Source organism: Crocodylus siamensis, chromosome 2 (genome assembly GCF_052110815.1).
Source record: "Crocodylus siamensis isolate JL-2025a chromosome 2, ASM5211081v1, whole genome shotgun sequence".
Classification (NCBI taxonomy): domain Eukaryota; kingdom Metazoa; phylum Chordata; order Crocodylia; family Crocodylidae; genus Crocodylus; species Crocodylus siamensis.
In genome coordinates, this window is record NC_143396.1 from 31,202,054 (window position 1) to 31,222,893 (window position 20,840).

General features: G+C 38.0%; 1 protein-coding gene and 1 long non-coding RNA gene across 3 annotated transcripts in view; one reads left to right on the plus strand and one right to left on the minus strand.

Moving 5' to 3' along the window:
- The window catches only part of CPEB2 (cytoplasmic polyadenylation element binding protein 2), an 82,640-nt gene extending 64,335 nt beyond the window's left edge, over positions 1-18,305 (plus strand). For both annotated transcript variants that reach the window (XM_090035603.1, XM_090035605.1), the window contains 4 exons: positions 2,845-2,963; positions 3,254-3,368; positions 5,311-5,492; positions 14,346-18,305. In XM_090035603.1, the coding sequence (XP_089891729.1) occupies positions 2,845-2,963; positions 3,254-3,368; positions 5,311-5,492; positions 14,346-14,573 (644 nt within the window). In that variant the 3' untranslated portion in view covers positions 14,574-18,305. The remainder of the gene's footprint in view (positions 1-2,844; positions 2,964-3,253; positions 3,369-5,310; positions 5,493-14,345) is intronic.
- The window catches only part of LOC149870121 (uncharacterized), a 31,243-nt gene continuing 24,866 nt past the window's right edge, over positions 14,464-20,840 (minus strand). Inside the window, exons 4-5 of the long non-coding RNA XR_016440690.1 lie at positions 18,792-18,895; positions 14,464-14,590 (exon numbers count right to left, since the gene is read on the minus strand). This is a non-coding gene — a long non-coding RNA (uncharacterized LOC149870121). The remainder of the gene's footprint in view (positions 14,591-18,791; positions 18,896-20,840) is intronic.

Consider the following 20,840-nt stretch of genomic DNA (forward strand, 5'->3'; position numbering starts at 1 on the left):
TTTTCACTTTTTTTTTTGCCTACAGAAAAGCAATAGAGCAATTTATTCTATTGCATATGGCTCAGAAACATCATAGAAGGTCAGAATCCTAGAATCATAGAAAATTAGGGATAGAAGGGACCTCAGGAGGCCATCTAGTTCAACCACCTGCTGAAAGCAGGACCAGCCCTAGCTAGATCATCCCAGCCAAAGCTTTGTCTAGCCTGGTCTTAAAAACTTCTAAGAACTGAGATTCTTCCTCCTCTGTGGGTAACCTGTTCCAGTGTTTTACTACCCTCCTTGTGAGAAAGTTCTTCCTAACATCTAACCTAAACTTCCCTTGCTCCTTGTTTTGTTGTCTGACAACACTGAAAACAGTCTAGCTCCATCCTCTTTTGAACACCCCCTTCACAGAGTTGACAGCTGCTATTAAATCCCTTCTATCTCCTCTCTAGACTAAATAAGCCCAGTTCCCTTAGCCTTTCCTCATAAGTCATGTCCCCTAGCCCCCTCACCATTTCTTTTGTCCTCCATTTGTCCACATCGCTCTTGGAGTGGGGAGCCCAAAAGTGAACACAGTACTCCAGATGTAACCTCACCAGTGCTGAATAGAGGGGAATAATCACTTCCCTTGAGCTGCTGGCAACACTCCTACCGATGCAGCCCAGTATGCTGGATACGCTGCCGACTCGTATCCAGCTTATTGTCCACTGTAACCCCTGGGTCCTTTTCTGCAGAGCTGCTGCCCAGTCAGTCAACCCCCAGCTTGTATTAGTGCATGGGATTGTTCCCTCAGAAGTGAAGGACTTTGCACTTATCCTTAAAGAATGCTCTTAACAGTGCTAACATTGTAAAGCACCCCGTTACATAAAGGGGAAAGAGTATTGCTTATTGCGTGCCTCATACTGAATAGTTATCTCTCAGATTGTAGTGTGGATGTATATTGAAGAGTGCTGCTTATAATTTCTCGAAACATGCACAAATGATACAAACTTTGCCTTGTAGCTGAGATGCAAATTGTTTCTGCTAATGTGATCCAGCAGCTGGAGTGTTTTTTGAAAAAGATCTATTCAGATATATTCAGATAAGTAGCTCTTTTCAATCTCAATGAAAAGAATACAGTTGAAAAGTACAAAAGATTCAGGTGTTAAGGAGTTATAGTGGCTGCATGCCTGATACAGCCAACACATCTACAAAAGCAAAGAAATAAAAAGTTTAGCTGCCTAATAGTACGTACCTACCAGCCATCTACAATTAGCAGTGTCGAGGGAAGAATAATCTGGTAATGAAATGCACACAAACAAATGGAAAGAGGGAAAAATTAAGGTTTTGTTGCATAATCCTAGGCATATGATAGTTGTAATGATTATTATGTTTATACTTGATGGAGGAATAAGGAGTATGTTCTCTTGCAACTTAACTTTTCATTCCATTTATTCATTGTTTTTGGTACAGTGAGCATGTGTGTATTGATTATTTTATAATCAGGTTGTGTATGTTAATTTCCTAGCTTTTATACATGCTTAATAATGGGTGGGGTCTAAGGAGGAGGTGGCAAAAAAGTGTCTGTAGCTGTGTATGAACTCACCTCCTGTGCTGTACAATAAAATCGGATAGAAAAGTTTCGCTGGACTTGAAAGGATTGTGTGTTCCTGGTCCCCTCTCAGTCATGCTTGTGTGTCCACCTGTCTCACCAGTCAGACTTGAACACCTCGTCCTCCCTCAACTAATCAGGCTTTCCATGCCCATCCTTTTGCACTAAGTTCTCTCCTTACCCAGCCAAACAGCATTGTTTGTGCCCTGTTCCTAAGCAAGCAGGCAACGCAGCTTATGTGAGCCCCAATCAGTCGTCCAGTCCAGTTTGTATGTGCCCAGTCCCCAGCATCCAGGTCTGTGTTAAAAATGTGTAAACTTTCTATTATAACATTTTTTATAATTATAGAATATTATCCCTATTGCCCTAAATCTATTCAAGATCCAAATAATGAATAATGTATTTTGTGTAGACAGTTAGCTGTTAAAGAGAGATTACTACTCAACCGTTAAAATTCAGACTAATAAGGAAACACTTCAGGCAGAGCCTAGTTTCACAGATTTCCTACTGAATAGTTGTAAAGGAGCACAAAATGAAAACCTACATAATAAGTACAGAAGGCATAAAAACAAACCCTGTGCAAAATTTCACCCTTATTGCTGACTTTCTTTTAAAGAGAAACAGGAGTATATGCCCTATTTTTAAATTCACTTCAGAAAACAGCCCATAGCATGGAGTCACTGCTGGGCATCTCCATAAGAAAATGTTTTATACTTACTATTACAACCAGAACTATTAAGATGTTTTAAAAGTGTTTTTATGTTCGCACCATAGCATTAAGTTAGCATTTGAATTTCTATATGTGCAATGTTTGGAAGGCTTGCTAGGTCACTTATGCAACAAAGTACTTTGCTCTAATCTCTGGAATTGAGATTAGTCCCTTTGTGCCAAGTTGGATTTTCATTGTATAATGTCCATTGCTGGCAATGAAATATACTTTTAGATCCTAAGTAAATCATTATCTTAAATTTCCACCGTATGATGTAGCAGACATGTTTATTTTGATTTGATGTTAATCTCTTATTTGGAAAATGCAAAGGACTGAATTGTTGGCATAAAAGTGTATTACAAAGAAACTCTCTATAGTCAGTGTTTAAGTCATTAACTATGACAGAGTGTTGTATAGATGAAGAAGCTGTTTCCAGTCTACATATTAAGAATTGCTTTGACATCTCCATTCTCATTTTGACAAATGTTTGGCCAAAAAGCATTTTGTGAAGAGTTGCAAGGGTGAAAAAATTGCACATTTTCAGCTAATTCTTTGTTTTCAGGTTATGCGTTCCTCCTTTTCCAAGAAGAGAGCTCTGTTCAGGCACTGATTGATGCCTGTATTGAGGAAGATGGAAAGCTGTATCTGTGTGTTTCCAGTCCTACTATCAAGGACAAGCCAGTAAGTAAACAGTAAATGGCCTCTGGGCTATACATGCCATCTGTCTAATTCTGCTTCTGAGATGCAGATAGTGGAAATAATCAAAAGTAAGCTACCACTGGCACAGTTCAACATCTGGAACAGTTGGCTGATTTAAAAACTGTGGTGTCTTGAATTAATAGGATGAAAACAGACAAACGAGACAGGTTAAGTTAATGGGCTCGTGACTACCTAAGACAGACTGATAGTTACTGTGACTGCAGTGTGGTGAAACTTAAAGTAGTATGCGGCTTTCTTCCTTTATTAAATAGGTTCAGATCCGTCCCTGGAACTTAAGTGATAGTGACTTTGTGATGGATGGTTCACAGCCTCTTGATCCTCGAAAAACGATTTTTGTTGGAGGAGTCCCTAGGCCATTAAGAGCTGGTACGTATAAAACTACAATTGTAATGTCACAGTTTTAAAGGTGCACCCTTGTCAGTAATGCATTGTGTAAGGTAGAAAGACACAAGACTGTCTTAATAGCAGATGACCAACAGTACTATGAAATAACTTAAATATCTCCACATATTTATACCATTTCTTATGTGATTCATCTAGATAGGCCTTGGCTACAAGGTGCTGTTCATCTTTTACATCTATTTAAAAATAAATTTCAGAACTCGTCAAGAAGTTAATGATTATGAACTTAAAAATATGGAAGTTCAAGCTACACTTTGCAAAGTTGTAATGTAAAAATTGCCATACAAAGGCTTTTCTTTAATATTGTCTTTGCCTACCTCCACTACTGGTTCTGAACTTGCTTGTAATACTGCAGTTACTGTATGTTTTAGTGTATTCCATAGTGTCCTTTCATCAATGGTTTGTTTGAGGCACAGTGATTTACCTGATCACAGAAAGATTAGTACTCAGACTGGTCTGTCAGGAAATTAAGGCAGCCAGAATATGACAACGTTAAAGGTCTAGGCATAAAACATTTGCAGTTTTTTTTATTTCTTGAGCCTAGAATGCCACAACCTAACTCCATTTTTCACTTCCAAAAATTTATGGTTAGCCATACCTCAGATATTATTCTATGCTATATTATTTTGTCACTACAGTAAAAGCATAGGGTGACCTTTTCCTAGCTAGTGCAGTCACTTCTGTTAGAAATGCTTCCACTTTTTTCTGGTAAAATTGACCAGTTAAGCTAAAATCATCATCTGCTGTTCATCACATTGAACTATATCTTCTGCTTCTAGTTTAAAGCCATTCTCTTCTCCCTTAAGTGCCTGTTTGCTTTTTTATTTGCTTCTTTCACAGACCCAAGGACGAACATTTTGTGCCCAAAAGCTTGGCTTGCATCTCTCCCAATTATATAGTTGGCCTGATTAAAGATAACATCAAAAACATCTTCTTTCTCACATATTTCCTGGCCCATCACAGCTATAGCAACACTCCAACCCTACTACTAATATGTAAAATAGAAACTTTCATAGTATTTACACAATGAGTGTCTTGTCTTCACTAAACTATTAAAACTTTTAGCTCACTTTTTAAATAGATTTGACAACAGACATAATATTAATTTTAACTAAAAGCTAATTTTGAATAGCACTATTAAATATCAGCTTTACACCTCATGTTCCAGAGTATACTAGTAAGGCTGTTTGCAGATGTTAAAAAAAAAATGGTGCTTTACTTCAGGCTTGATTGTGTTTCTGTACCCTGCCCCATGCATGCCCAGAAGAGAGAACATCTTAGTTAGTCACCTGATAGCTGTATAGATCGGGCACTTTAGCGGGGCTTCTTTTGCACTTTTATCTAATAGCTGATTGAATTAACTTTAGCTAAAAGCATCAAATAGCCCTACTGAAGCACCAAATCTATATAGACACTGCAGAGTTGAGCTGAAATAACTCACTGCTGCTTCTGGTAAAGCATGGTTTTATTTTATGGTTTCTTTGTTTGTTTGTTTTAATTATCTACAAACAGCTTAAGGTTTTACTGACAGGTAAAACTTCAGTATGCAATTTTGATTACTGCAATAACTGACACGGCTTTTTGATGCTATATTGATTCGTTAAAGTATTTGATTTTATATTATTTGAAGTTCCCACTTCCCATGCTCAAAACCTAGCTGTGCTCTCTGTGCAATTGAAGTGAAAACTGCTACTCCATACACAAACAAGGAATAGAATGATTATAGAGCAAAGTAATAGTAGCCTGCTACATGGTATGCACAAGGAAACTAGCATGTGGAAAATGAAATGCCTATGAGTATAGTTTGAATGAGATGGTAAACTATCTATTTTGTCAATTTTCATTTTTCATTTTTGTGCATTTTCATTTTTCATTTAAAATATTGCATTCCTTTGTTTCTCAATAGTTGAACTGGCTATGATCATGGACCGTCTCTATGGTGGAGTTTGTTATGCAGGAATTGATACTGACCCTGAGCTGAAATACCCAAAAGGTGCTGGACGTGTTGCTTTTTCCAATCAGCAGAGTTATATTGCTGCCATTAGTGCTCGGTTTGTCCAACTTCAGCATGGCGATATTGATAAACGAGTAAGTTGTACAGAATTAGTTGTTTAAAATGCTTCTTACTTACATTCTTAAATAAGTGCTAATCTGTAAATCAGTTATGTCAAGATGCACATTCCAGTATTAATGGAGAAGTTAATGGTAAGTAGATAAAAAAAAAAAATGAAGATATCACTATACCATGCCCCTCAACCATGCCTCACTTACCCTCCCCTGCTTACACATTTTTATCATGTCATATTTTTCTTAGCTTTTATAAAAACTCCTTATTTATGTTTCTGTTGATAGTTATGTATATAGCCTCCTCACATCCTAAGGATCAAACTGTGACTGTCCCCATACTAACAACATGCATTCAGCAAAGCAGCAGTTTGTTTCAGGAACGTGTGCTAGACCAGGGCTGTCCAACTGATGGCCTGCAAGGTGTTAAGTTGCAGCCTTCAGGGTCTCACCTGCCTGTGGCTCCCCATATTGCTCTGTCTGCACCTCCCTACTCAGGCTTCCACTTTGTGCACCTGTCGCAGGGGCAGAGCAGTGCAGTACAGCACAGCTCTGAGCTGAGGGGTGAGCCCAGGGCTGTGTGATGAGCAGGGTTGGGGTGCCCGCACTGGCATGCAGTGCAATGGGGTGTCTTCATTTGCCATGCAGCCTAGGGACCCATGGCCTCGACTGATACAGTCCATGTGATGTGCAACCCTGATCACTTAGAAGCTGGACAGTCCTGTGCTACACCATATTTTTTTTGTTCCAGGAACTATCATTTCTTTTTTGCTTTCTGCAGGCAAAGTGCAAGCAAATCAATTTTGTTTCTCTTCTCTTTATTCTAATTAAACCAAAGATAGAGTTTTTTAATATTCCGAGGTGCTTATCTTTTTACATCAGACTGCCTTAATAGGTTTGTGTGTTTGATTAGTAGGTGTTTAAGAAGAAAGATAGCCATATAGTTGGAATTGTGGGTAGGACTCCTGAGGTCTGGTATTAATTCCATTAGTACCTCAAGCATCCTTCGTAACGTAGGTCAGTCTCTGCCTTCATCTGCAAAATTAAAATAAGAAAATTAGCTCACTATGGTGTTGTAAAGAAAATAAAAATTAATTGGTTTGAGACACTCCAGTATTAATGGACAAGTTAATGGTAAGTGGATAGAAAATGAATATATGACTATACCATGCCCCTCAGTCTTGGAGAGTAGTACTCAACCATGCCACATTTACACATGTCAAAACCAGAAATGAGACACTAAAGCTGCTCTGAAGCTCTTCTAGTTTCTGCTTTCAAATGCACTGGTTGGAGATACCAAGAGTGGGGATGAAAAGAAGGCAGTCTTGGAACAGCTTCAGTGGGTCATTTTTGGTATAGAATCCGTCTGCCTTTAAACCAGTTTGAGGGCTTTTTCTCTTCAAAATTCTGGATTAGCTCTTAATACCCTTGATGGGCGCGTCCACACATGCAAGCATGCGTGCTTCACATCAGCTCAAATAGAAGCGGTGCAAATTTGAGCCAGGGCTTTTTGCTTCAGCACACATGCTTGGACATGCACTTTGTTTTGGGGCAAAATAACCCTGCCTGGCTCCTCCCAGATCTGCAGCCAGGGGAAGCTAGAGCCTGGGGCCAGCACCTATGCTGTCCCCAGCAGTATAAAAAGCTGCCCTGTCAAGTAGCTCAGGGCTACTCGCTCTCAGGAGCTTCTGGAGCCCAGCCAATTGGTACCTGGTGACACTACCCCTTGTGCCAGCTGAACTGCTGAACCAGCCCTGAGAGTTCCCTGCACTCTTTACCTACTGCAGCAGTCTGGCAGAGGGAGCTGCTGCCTGGCTGTGACCTGCTGCGCACCTGCCAGACTCGGATGGGGACTGCACAGCCAGTAGCAACATCTGCCCCTCTGAGCCAGCTGCCAGTGGGCTGTGGCTGCAGAGTTGGCCTCCATGCAGCACTACTGCCATGTGTGCCCTCTGCCCGGCCATCTGGGTAGCTATCACCCAAAAGATGTTCTGGGTGTGGTGGCCTGCTTTGAACTGTCAAAGCATGTCCTCCTGGCCCTGTCTGGCCAGGAGGTCAGCCACAGCCAGCTGTGCCCAAGGTGCCAGCTCTGAGCAGGCAGGGTCCTGCCACTGGCTACCCTAGCGGGAAGTCTGGTGTTCCCTATTGGAAAACTGATGGGGGGTGGGGCCAGACAGAAAAGGGATTGGAGGGTCTGGGGTGCAGGCAGGAGGTGGGGCTGGGCAGGGAAGGGATCAGGGGCCTCAGGCTGGGGGGGAGGAGCAGGCAGATGGGCAGGGCAGGGATTGGGGGGTGGAGTGGGCGGGGCCAGCGGGAGTCCCCCCATAGTCTTCTTCCCTGTTCTCCAGCTCTCCCCTCCCCCCTACCCCTTACTTACCAGCACTGGAGCTCTGGTGCTGCAGTCCACTGTCTGGCAGCCATAGCACCTCTATGGAGGACCCAGCCTCTGGTTGCCTCAGGGCACGGACCTGCCCCACTTTTTTTAACTCTACTTTTTTTAGACCCCTGGATATCCAGGGTCTAATTTTCTCCCCGCACTGCAAGTTTGTAGCACAGGGACCATTTTTTGCATTCCCACACGTGCCTCTTACCCCGTCTCAAAGGGGTTTGAGACAGGGCAAGAGGCATGTGCATGCTCATCTGGATGCACCTGATTGGTCCCGTCATCAACATAACTTTCTAAGTTTAAAGCTCCAGTGAGTTCTTTGGTCGCATTACACTCCTCATGGAAAAAAGTATGATCTTTGTCTCTCTCAAATTTTCTTTTTTTAAAATCTTCATTTAATGTTATATGTTTCTTGTTTTGAGAGGCAGAAGGCTTCTTCTCTTCCTATATGCTTTTGCTATATCACTCATTATGTACACCTGTATCATGTCCCTTATTCCTCTGCTTTTGTAAGGTAAACAGTACCATATTTTTAAATATTTTTCATCATCCATGACCCGTCATTTTGAATATTCTTTTTTTGGTTTCCTTCTAATTCCAGCTAGCATAGCCCTTCTGAGAAGGGATGATTAGAACTGTACAGGACTAGGGACTCGCCATTGCTTTATAAAATGGCTCTATAATATTTCCCACTTTATTTTCAGTCCCATTCCTTGTACATTTTAACATCTTATTTACTTTTCACTGCACCTGTATCTTTCACAAGAGGAAGTTTTGATTGAGCTTTCAATAATACACAGGTCCTTTTTTCAGTTGGAAAGATGTGTCAAACTATGTAAGGTGCATAACTAAGTCCAATTTTTCATTTGGTGTTCATTACTTTTCATTTCTTTACATTGAACTTCCATCTGTTATTGGGTTACCCATCCACCTTATTTGGTTATGTTTCTCTTTAGTCCCCCCCCCCCCCACAATAACCTGAATTTGACTAATCTAAATGAACTTGTCACCTGGACATTTCACTGCCCTATTTCTTATGACCATTTCCACAATATTAATAAATATTTAAAAGGTTCATGGTATAGACTCTTCAGGGATCTCATTGAACCTTGTCTAGTATAGCAAAATATTTGTTCCTATTTTATTATTTGCTTCCACCCTTTTTTTTGTTAGCTTTTTTCAGCTATTTAAAAACCTTTACAAACTTAAGTAAATGTCAGCCTGTGCTCTTCTATCTGTTACTGCCATGTTTCATTCACACAAACATATTGGTTAGATCCTATCACATCGTGGGAAACTGGCCATCAAGTCCAGTCCCCATAATCTTCCAGATGTGTTATATTTTTTTTCAATTAGTTTATACTATGCTGCGATGACTTACTGTCCTATAATAACTTGAGAGGTTTTTTTGTAGTTGCAGAAATATTTGCTTCCCTCAAGTGCTCTGGTGTGGTAGCTATTTTTAATTGTGCATATTTTTCCTAGCAGTTCAAACACTTCAGGATAGATCCAGATTTGTCCTTTAGGCATTAAAATAGATTTAACTGGAATCTAAATACCTGTGTTGCAAAGAAAAATTCAGAATGACCATGCTTCAACTATGACAGAATTCCTCAGGTGCCTAAATTCCTTCAGTGCCTCCATTCGGACTGTACACTTTCCTAGGTCCCTATCATTGGGCTTTTATTTTGAGAAAGTAGATGTGTGCTTCTCCTGTAAATTTTGTTGCAATCCAGATTGGTCATGGAGAGATCTTAAACTTTCCCTGATTCTCTTAGGATACTTTACTACTTCCAAAAGGAAAAACTAAAATCACAGTGCAGTAACAATGTCACCATAGGGTGACGTGTAGACACACCCTTTGGTGTCCCCAGAGCATACAGAAGTCAAATTGACACTGAGTTCAGTACAAACTATAGCACAGCCACTTTCACTTAGCAGGCTGGGTGGTAAAGTCTAGTTTTCATGAAAACTTAGGCTGCTTGCAGACGTTTAAAAAAAAATATGATGCTTTACTTTAAACTCTGCATGCTCCTGCACAAAGCCCAGCACATGCCCCAAAGCGGCATTGTGTTAGTTGGACCTGGCTCGCCCAATGTCTGTATAAGTCGGAAGCTTTAATGCAGTTTTTGCAGCACTTTTGTCCCAGTTCTCTATAAAGAAACAGTAGGTGTCTAGTCCTAAATCATTCTTTGGAGGCATCTCATTCTCGTCATTCACTGGTTATATGCCTAACGCTGTCTGTTGAAATTGCCCTTCAGAGCAAAGTATGATCTTCAGGGCAGATCTAAGTGTAGGCTTCAAGGAGACCAATCTAGAGCTGACCCTTCTGGCTCTCTCAGAACTCAATAGATATATATATAATTGCCATCTGGTAACATCATTTAAAGCAGTAGCTTTTTTTAATTAGTGTTGAAGCAAACTAATACATCTTGTGACACACTTATCTCTGGTCATCTATTACCAGAAAAGAGAACATCTGATAATATCCTGATACAGAGAAACCCCTGAGCGTCTCAGTGATGTTCACATCTTCCTTACTTGCTCTTTTTATTTCTAAGTCATACAGAAGATTCTGTTTGTAGGCCTTATGCCATTCATATGTTTGAAAATCCCTGTTTATTCTTACATGTTTGCTACTTCTTCAGTATCCTTCTTAGCTTCTCCAAATGTTCCCCTTCCCCGCCCCCCAGATATTTCAGGCTGTTCATTCTCTGAATAATTATGAAACCTAAATTTCTCCTCTAAACTCTTACATTTTCCTTTTTACATTTTACTGTGATAAACTAATGAAAATATACCAGTATTTTTGTTTTCTAGTCTGTTTTTCACTTTCCCATTGTTACGCCGTAGCAGTAATGGATAATAGTATTGGGTTTGGAAAAACTAAAATAGAATATTTAATGAACACATCATATTAGAATTGAATCTTTTTTCCACAAAAAATATTTAATCTTAATATATTAATATTTTGGAAAACTTAACATTCATGCCTAAAATAGCAGACATCTTTAAATGCAACAATTTGTAAGCAATAAAGAACTATATTTATTATACTACATCATTCTGATGAATCTAGTGCTTTGCTTACAAAGCTGTTGTAAAAATAGCTTAAAGTGAAATGTGACATTTATAAATCATGCAGAAAGTAAAGGGAAGTTTGACCTGCAGTCACATCTCTTCTTTATGTTTCTAAAAGAAAACAATATTCTGCGATTTAAGTTGTCTTTAGATTCTCACTTGTTCCATAATTGTAAATGACCCGTGTTCCCATATATTTATACAATACCACATAATGGGTTCCCAGTCATGATTAAAACTTCTGAACTGCAGTTTATCTCAGCTATTGATATGCAGAGAAGTTTTACATTTGTCCATATTAACCTGCATAAATAAAAGTAGTAAGTCCTCATACTGTCTGACAGATGCATGTGTACCCAGTTTCTGAAGGTAATGAAACTAAATCTATATCACAATTTCTCAAAGCTATGAGACCCTTATGATTTTAATTGGTACTACATTTAAATTTGGTTAAGGTTGTTTTAGATCTGCTTTATAAGTTTTACATGTACATACTGTCTATGAAGTGTCAAATGCACAAAATATTGCTCACTTGTTTGCCGTATTAACACCCGTGTAATAGTTGTGGATGAATTATTCATTTTTGGCATTAACTTTCATATAAGAAATTTTATTCCCAACAGTAAGGTCTTCATGTTGTTAAATGTTTTTGAAAATATATATTCTCTAGGTTGCAGCTTTGAAATTTTCACTGTAACGTTGATAGATGAAAGTTTAATGAAGCTGTAATACTAATTTGCTAAAATGGCAAGTGCACATGGAGAAATCTCCTGTGGTTTTCATTTTAAAAATAAGTTTAGAAAAACTGAAAGATGAATAAGGATACCAGATATTAAATATCTAGGACAGATCATCATGTATCCACAATATCTCCTATTATTCATTGGGTGTGTGTTTGAAGGTAACGTGAATGAATTTATAACTAAGGAAGGCTTTTGTCCTTCTTTATATCTTTCTCTGACTTTTTTTATAAAAACTTATTTGCCCAATACCAATCAACTACAAAAGGATAGGGATCCAAACAGGATCAAAACAGTAGCCTGTCTAGTATAATTAATTACATTCTGTTAACTGAGCTAGTTTGGAGCATTTTTAAGGTATCAAGGAATGCTTGCTGGTAAAGCTGATTTATCTTAAACTTCTGGAGTGTTAAAACGTAACCAGTAGGTGGGTGTCTTAAAACAAATTAAAAGCTCATCCAGGGAACAACAGTTTACTTCTGAGTCTTACTTCTACCCTTATCCAGCCCAAAAAACCCTATAGTACATTCCCCAAGGCTAACAGAATCTCTATCTGCAGCCTCTCCACAAAGTTCTTAGCATGACAATATTACAGTGGTAGGAAGTTTGATGCAGTAGTGTAAAGATAGGTGGGTTAGGGAGGACATGAGCCCCGGGTGCTACCTAAGGGGAGTTGAGTGCCTCATAGTCCCGTCCTTCTGTCTTGTGCTGCACCTTCCCTGCAGCCTTCAGCTCCAGCTCTAGCAGTGTGGATACAGCATGGCAATGATTGTGGCATTGGAGGGAGAAGGCAAGGGTTGGGAGAGAGAGTGTGACAGAGTGGGCAAGTGATGGTGTAAATAAATGTCAACCTTGTGCCACTCTAAAACATGTTTATGGTGGCACAGGTTGCAAACAACCAGATGTCTCAACCCCTTGTCATGCTCCAAGTGCCCAAAACCATTGCCACAACCAAATGTAGTCAGTTTTGTGCAATTATTGTGTGACCCACCTTAAATGGGATGTTCCCCTGCTTGTGGATGTGCACCTCTACATTTCTGCCTCTGTCTTGCCACTGTGCCTGAATTAGAGCACGCATCTGCAAGTGGGGAAATATACACAAGGTTCCCCTGCTTGTAATTGTGCTCTGTAGGAATCCCCCGCATGGTTTTCCCACTTTCTAATCCATGATTTGAATCAGGGTGCAGCACCCAAGGCCACTGTCTTGCAGGATCAGTCCCCTGAAGCCTCAGGAATTGCAGAGACCCAATCCTGCAGGACAAGTACCCCAATAAAGTCTCGGACACCTGAGACCTACATCAGTGGTCCCAAGGCACATCCTGGCGCAACTGATCCTAGTCCAAAGATGATGTTTGTGAATAAAAGGCACTCTGGGAAATGTAATTTCTGTTCCCCATTCACTTCCTAGTCCTTGTAAACTGAAAAGCATACGTACGTGTCTAAGACTATTACTGTTTTTATTAATAGCACTCAGGTCAGTTCTAAAGAGCGACAACTGTCTCTGTTACAGTGTATATACATCTAAATAACTAAAAAAAAAAACCTTGCAAGTTATTTACTGTTTCAAAGTAGTGTATGCAATTTCTGAACACCAAAACAGCCAGCATCAGATGATTGCTTAATATAACATTATACCAGTATATAAAAAAAAATTCTTTTACACCAATCATTTTGTGAATATGAACAGCAGCTGCAGCATGATTTGCCAAACCAGCATCAATCAATGCATCTTCCCTTATAAAATGAGGAAGACAAGAAAAAAAAATCCATGTTCATGTATGAGGTCAACTTATTTGTATTTTATTTTGATCTTCTTTTTCCCATCTGGAAATCTGTTACAGTTCAGCTGTACAGACCCAATACAAACTAATCATGAATTCTTGCCACTTTTCCACTCTGGCCATCAGATGAGTTTGGGAGGTGAAAACTGTATAAGACAAGTGTACCTGGCAGTCTGAGTTGCAAAGGTGATTTTACAAAAAAAAATAACTATTTTACATAGTGATGGAAAACTATTTAGTTAGAGGAGCTATCAGAAATGGTGAATGAACACATTGTCAAGGTTAGCGACTAAAAATTTGACTTGCTTTATTTTAAAAATGCTTCCTAATTTATGTGCCCAAACAATAAATACAATCACTGATGCTCATAAAAATGGTATGTTTGCAAGCCAGTTATGTAAGTACATGGTTGAATTCACTTTTCAGACAAATTACATAGTTGCATGATCAAATAATACCGCATGCAAAATTGTGTGTACAAAGTTCAAGATCAGGTTGAAATCTGTTTGAAAAACACATTACATATGTTTTTGAAAAATATTCATAGCATATTCTTATTTTTTTATGCCACCATTGAAAAAGTTAATGGGCAGTTTGAGAATAACTAACAATTTTTTGCCATCTCCTCTTCCTGATTTATTTACACTTCTCCATGTGTAAAAGCAAGTGTGTAATCCCCCCTTGTGTATAAAAAAAAAAAAACCTGTGTCCTTTTAACAAAATAAGTATTCTGGAATTGTGTTCCAGTAATACAGTCCTAGTGAACAGGCCTCATGTTAATACTTTCCATTTTTTTTTAGTCATCACAAAGGAAAACGTTAATGTTTTGAGTAGAAATTTCTAGACATTAACTGGACTTGGTGTGCATTTTTTTTCCCCCCCGCAACAGGTGGAGGTAAAGCCATATGTGTTGGATGACCAGATGTGTGATGAATGCCAGGGTGCACGATGTGGTGGAAAGTTTGCTCCTTTCTTCTGTGCCAATGTCACTTGCCTGCAGTATTACTGTGAGTTTTGCTGGGCAAATATCCACTCCCGTGCAGGACGTGAATTCCATAAGCCATTGGTAAAAGAGGGGGCTGACCGCCCACGTCAGATCCACTTCCGCTGGAACTAAGCATGGTGAACCAGCATCTACATAAGGAAAGAAGGGTGCATGTGGCTTACTGTGTTTGAAGATACCGACATGCAGAAGAAATAAGTGCATTCTTCTGCTTTTCACCCCAGCTCTCAATACATGCATCTTTATCAGCAGCCAAAACACTACAAGCCTCTTGTTTTTCACCAAAACCCTACATCTCAGGCTTACTAATTTTTGTGATATTTTCATGTTAAAAATAAAATGTTTTTTTGTATTTTCTCCAAGTTATTTTTATATGTAAAGTTAAAACTAGATATGAGAATGTTTTTTCGTAGGGGCACACAGTCTGCTGCTATATTTAGTGGGTGAAGCGTGCACTTATTTCTAAACATGGGTTTTTAACTTCAAGATCTGCCCCAGTAATTTACCAAAGGTAGCAAAATAGTGAAGATGGAATATGTCTGCTACAAAAAGCTTATTTTTATTGTTGTTGCTATTTTCAGTGTATACATAAACTAAAAATTAGGGTTGATTTTTTGCTCTCCATTTTGACTTGCAAGAAATAATACCTCAAGATAATCTGATTTATTAGCTATTTTTAAACATTTTTAATCACAAGCTGTATTAGCTTTGCTGCTATATAGGTGTTATGTGTAATGCCACCTATTAATACGGGATTGAAACGTTTAAGACACACTGCATTACAGAGAAAATGCAGGCAGCACAATATGGCTGAAACTGCCATAGTTTTAGAATGTGAAAAAACTGCATGTTTACTTACCTGTATACACCATATGCATGCACTAGAATTATTAATTAACAAGAGGTGAGTTATTGCAAATGTTCAGAAAAGGCTCTCTTGAATCTAGGTAGCATGAACAAATTTACAAAATTTGTTACAAAAAAACTTGCATGCATTATTGTGACTGAAGTAAAAAAAATGTCCTACATGTGTACAATATGCAAATTAGTTTTAGATTAGAAAGTGCAGCCATTTTGTGACCTGGTCAGTAGTGGAATTCGATTTATGCAGACTGGATGTAATATTGTAATCCCTGTGCAATTTTGTGATGTGTGGTTCTAATTCATGTGGAGTGATGTAGTATAGATAAAAGTTTGAGTAAAAAGCTAGATTTTTTTAAAATTAATTTAAGCCCCCTTGATTGTTCATGGTTAAGATTTCCTCTACAAACCAAAGATGGCCAGCACACTGCTAACCAGTCACCAAATGTGAAATCCATGACAAATGCATACAAAAAATATACTTATAAGAATGCATAATGCTTTAGTAATTTAATCTAATTAAAGTCAAAATGGAGATGGTGTAATATACAGACGGCTAGTTGCATAACAAACTAAATTTTACCTTTAAGACAACAGTGAAATCTGGCTTAAAACTTGCTTACATGTTTGACCTGTGTGCATTGTGGTCTTCTGTCAAACTGGGGTCACTGTTGCATGAAAAGTAGCTACTTAACAGTCATAGGTTAGTGTTTTTTTATTTTTATGAAGGAGTTCTAGCAATGACATTGCTTGCAATTTTGTGGGAGGGAAAAAAATAGTTTGGACGAAGGCAATATCTAATACATTTTTCTTGGTACTAAACACTAATAGAAAACCATTAGCAGTGCTTTTGTCTATCTCAGAGCATTTTTAATGCAACTAGCCCCTATGTTTTAATGGAACAAAAACTATTCTGCAGTCTAAGCAAGCACCCAATAATAATAAATGTTAAAGTGCAGAATTACGAGCCTGACTCGAGATGAAATTACAAGGGATTGCTTTTGCAATCCCTTGGGACAATCCTTCATGTAAGCAAAGTGTTGATCTTATATTGGTTGTCTACGGTGTGCTTTTTTGTACTGTACAATATGTGGTTCATGTCTAACTCTGCTGTTTTATTGTGGTTGTGGTTCAAGTTTTTAATGTTTAAAGTTGATGCTGTTTTAAGAAGAGCTTTTTACTAATTTATTTGTCAATGTTCCCTATTTGTTACTTAACCATGATCCTCCAGATTTTTTGGAGCATTCTTTTCTAACCTTAACCCTGCCAAACCTTGATCCATTTTGACATTTGTTATGCACTATTTTTATATCTCTGTGAGAGATTTTTCCAACAGTCAGCTATTTTAAGGCACACTTTTTTTGACTGATGACATCTCCCTTGCTATACCTCAATTTTTGGAATTTAGAAAAGAAATCAGTAGTTTTGCAATGTTAATTATTTAGATATAATTTAATTCTGCAGATTTTTTTAAACTTTATTTTCATATTTTCTGCTTAACATTTAAAATTGAAGAGCCTTTAAATAAATAATGAACACTAATATGAAAATAGTACAAAATTTGAAATAATTGGAGATGTTAAAAAATCCCCTTCCCTGTTTAAATAGAACTGTTTCAGTTGTAGGGGAATAAAACAGGGATACCTTTTTTTGGCATGGGTAAAAAGAACTGAAATGTCTGATTTTACTTGTCACTTCATTTCTGGAGCAACTAAAGTTACGGCTATCGGCCTAACAACACCTTTTTTTTCTCTTTTCTCCCCTTTTTTATCTAAGTTCTTATTTTCTAACTGTTGAACACTGTATTTGATTTTTTTTTTTTTTTTACAGATCATATTTATTTTACTATTTTTGTAGAAGATTGTTAGTTAGTTTTGATTGTATTTTTGTATTTTTAAAGCTACTTCACTTTTGTTCCCCAGATGTGCATATTGCTGCCCACAAGTATGACTGTGGAGGAGAAAAAAACTTTAAAAATCCACACTTTTTGTTAAGAAGGAAACATTTAGCATTTATATATTTGTGTATGGAAAACACTTGATATTTTATCCCTGTTGCATCTGGCTGCACAAAGCCTCTCCTCAAAGATGCTACAAAACTTGAATATAACACATTTTGGAAGGCTGACTAACCTCGATTCTGTGTTGTGATGTGCAATACTGTTTCTAATGTTTGTATAAAAAAAAATAACAGTGTAAACCTTTTTAATGCAAATTTATTTTTTTCATTGCATATTTTGCAGATTTTATCCACAGTGTCATTTTTTACTGTCAGAAAAGATACCCCTTTTGTCATTGCAACTATTTTTTAAATCCAGAAATCTTTGTACTGATGTAAATGATTGTAGTTATTTTGGATAGTGTTTTGCTAACAAAAGGAGAGACTTTTTTCATGCATATTTCTATTTTGTTTTTTTGGTTTTTATTTTATTTTAATAGTAGTAAAATACTTGGAATAATTTTTCATATTCTTGTCATTAATATTATTTTGTATTTTTATGTGGAAATATATAATTTTATGACGCTAATTGCTAAAGTTTATTTTATGTTGAATTATTTTTGGAGCTGAAATCTTTGTAATATTAAAGCAACTAGTTTCTAATTCCGAGTTTCTGTATAGAATCGCACAAGTGGTTTATGGAGTGTTTGGATTGTAATTATAAATGGTTCTTTGATATGCAAATTAATATTTTCAGTTGATTTTATTTTGTATTCCTAATGGGGTGTTAAAGCAGTTTTTTATTTTTTTCTAAATAAAAAGAGAACCCATGCTTTTATGGACACTAGGTAATCGCCTTCAGCTTAAAATTTTTTTGTTAAATATTTTAGTTTGTTTTACTGTTATCTTCCAGGTGTCTAAATCTCCAGTCTGTCTGTTGTACTGGTAATTTAACTCTGTAATGGAATAGTTTGCTGCCAACTATTTATATTAAGTAATTTTTAAATATTTGTAATATTGTTGACTGACTAATAAACTATTAAGTTATTGGCACATTTTGTGTTGTAATTTTGTCATGTGCACCTCTTTAACAGAAATGGATTAACAAGTCAAATGCAATATGCAATGGCTTGGACTTGTGAAAAAATACTTAAAGATGTTTGGTGGCAAATTGAAATCCTATTCCTTATGGCTTTTTCCCCTAACATTTGAGGTAATCGGGGTAGATTTTTACATGATCCCTTGCAAATGTTCCACATCTTATTCTCCTCGTAAAACTACATAGCAAACCAAAACATAGCTAACCAAGACTCCCAAGAATGAAGTTATCAGTGGATGTCTTTGTAAGTTTTTCAGAGGAATTTTGCTTCATTTCTATAGCTACCTACTTTTGACTTCCAGAACTAGCTGTGTAGAGATCCTTTCTGCCTTCAAATGCACCCCTCAGGTGTCAGGCCTCATGCCTTTCCCAGCCCTTGGGCAGAACTCAGCAAGTTCTCCCACTTTTGAACCATGTGCACTGTGTTACAATACCTGAAAACCAATTGTACGTGCACAGCAGGTCGAACTGGGTTCTGAGATCTGCAATTCTTCCCTTCAGCAGTCTGTGATTACCAGCATAGAGTGAGAAAACAGCCCTTTAAGAAAAATAAACATTTTAGTAACAGTGGAAAGAAGGCATTTAGAGAAAATGGATTTTAAAACAACAAGCCATCTACATGTTTGGCTATATTATCATCACAGAAGTAACATAGGCAGGCCTAATGCTTCAAACACCCCGGGGGTCCCCATGCTTGTGTGGTTTCCCTCAAACACCTCCTGAGAGAGCCCCTTTTCTAATGGTTCTTTTGATCTCTTCTGTTTCTACATCTTTTCCTGTCCTGACTTTGTCTCTTTGAGGTTCTTAAGTGTTTGCTAAGAAGTGGCATAGCTAAGAAGTGGCATCTGGAGCCATCCTTTCCTTTTTTTTCCAGCTTGTGTGGCTTTTTGTTTTGCTTTTTCAAAACAGTCCCATTTTAAGGTAAACTAATGTTTGACATAATAAGCATCCCACTTACAAGGTCATCATACAATCTTCCTAAATTATTACTGGGTAGCTCCAAATCTATCATGTCATCTTAACAGGTGAGTAATGGGGAAGGTAGTGCAATGGCATAAGCAGTGGAGATGAATGAGAATTATCTGTTTTTTATAGGTAGTATTAAAGTAAATATTTACTTCCCAAAAGAAGCACTAACTGCACTGCCATTGCCAGTAATTACTCTTGCTTGTTTTGCTTTTTGTTGTGCACACTTGGTTTAGTCAGCACTTAATTAGTGACATAGAACTACAAATTCCCACTAGTTGTTTTATTGTGACACTGTGTATATGTAAAAGTTTGCTCAGTGACTTGTTAATTATTCACAAGTTGTGTAATGATCAGTTGTACAGCATTACAATCTTTATGTTGGTTAAGGTTGTTCTGTTTTGAACTTAAAGCAGAGATTAAGACTCTTCTTAATGAAAAATACTGTCTTGTCCCGCAGACTTGCAGCATTTCCTCTTTGGATACAGAATTAATTCATTGACAATTTAAACAGCACATCAAATAAAATATTGAATTATTTGAAATGTATTAGACATGGGGTGAAGGTTTAGTATCTGTATTCTTGCTTTCTTTATCCTCAATGAGGATGAATTTAATGGGTTCAGATTTTGCATATGCTATATTTGAAGAAAATAGGTTGTAATTAAGCTAATTAGTAGGGCTGTGCAAAACAGCACCATTCTGTTTCAACAGGGCAGTGTTTCATTTAAAGTTTTGTTTCATTTTGAAACCGCTGTTCTATTTCATTTAGTCAAAACTCTCACTGTTTTGACGTTTCACCCACCAGCTATAATGGGGAAGCACGGAACTGCCTGTAACTGTCATTTCTTGTCTGATTCAGATGAAACTTGCAGGGATGGTAGTCCCTGCCGAGGCCATGAAGCCTGCCAGTTTCAAGGAGATAGGTACAGAGGTTTCTGGGAAGCTTCACCTCAGGCTGCTGACAAGCAAAACTCATGACATGAGTGACACTGTGCGTGTGTGTGTGTTAAGGCTTGCCCTCACTGGTGCTGGGGCCTCTACATGACACCGTAGTGTCCCCCAATGAGGTCTTCTCCTCCCCTATAGCCTCAGCTCAGTCCACCATTTTAAATGACAACAGGTAATAACTTAGTAAGCAGTACAGTAGCATCAGCAGCATCTCAGGCAGCCGAACTCACAGAGCCTTTCTTTCCTTTCCTGCAGGAGCTTCTTCTCCAGCAGCTGCCAGAGAACTTTCCCTGCCAGTCCCAGGCCTAGGGCTTAGATGTGCCCAGGGCCTTGCATCCTTCTGGTCAGGTGCTAGGGGTGTTGGTCTAAGGACATAACATTGGTAGATATGGTTCTTTCCTTTGGGTCAATCTAATCTGGTATGTTTTAGCAGAATATTTAGAGAAATATATCTTAGCAAGCTTTTGGATTGAAAAACCCCTTGTCAGGCTGAGGAAGCACTTGCAGTCGGGGGGGGGGTGCTGTTCCTGGATGGAAGGCATAGTAAAGAAGCCAGAGGCTGGCAT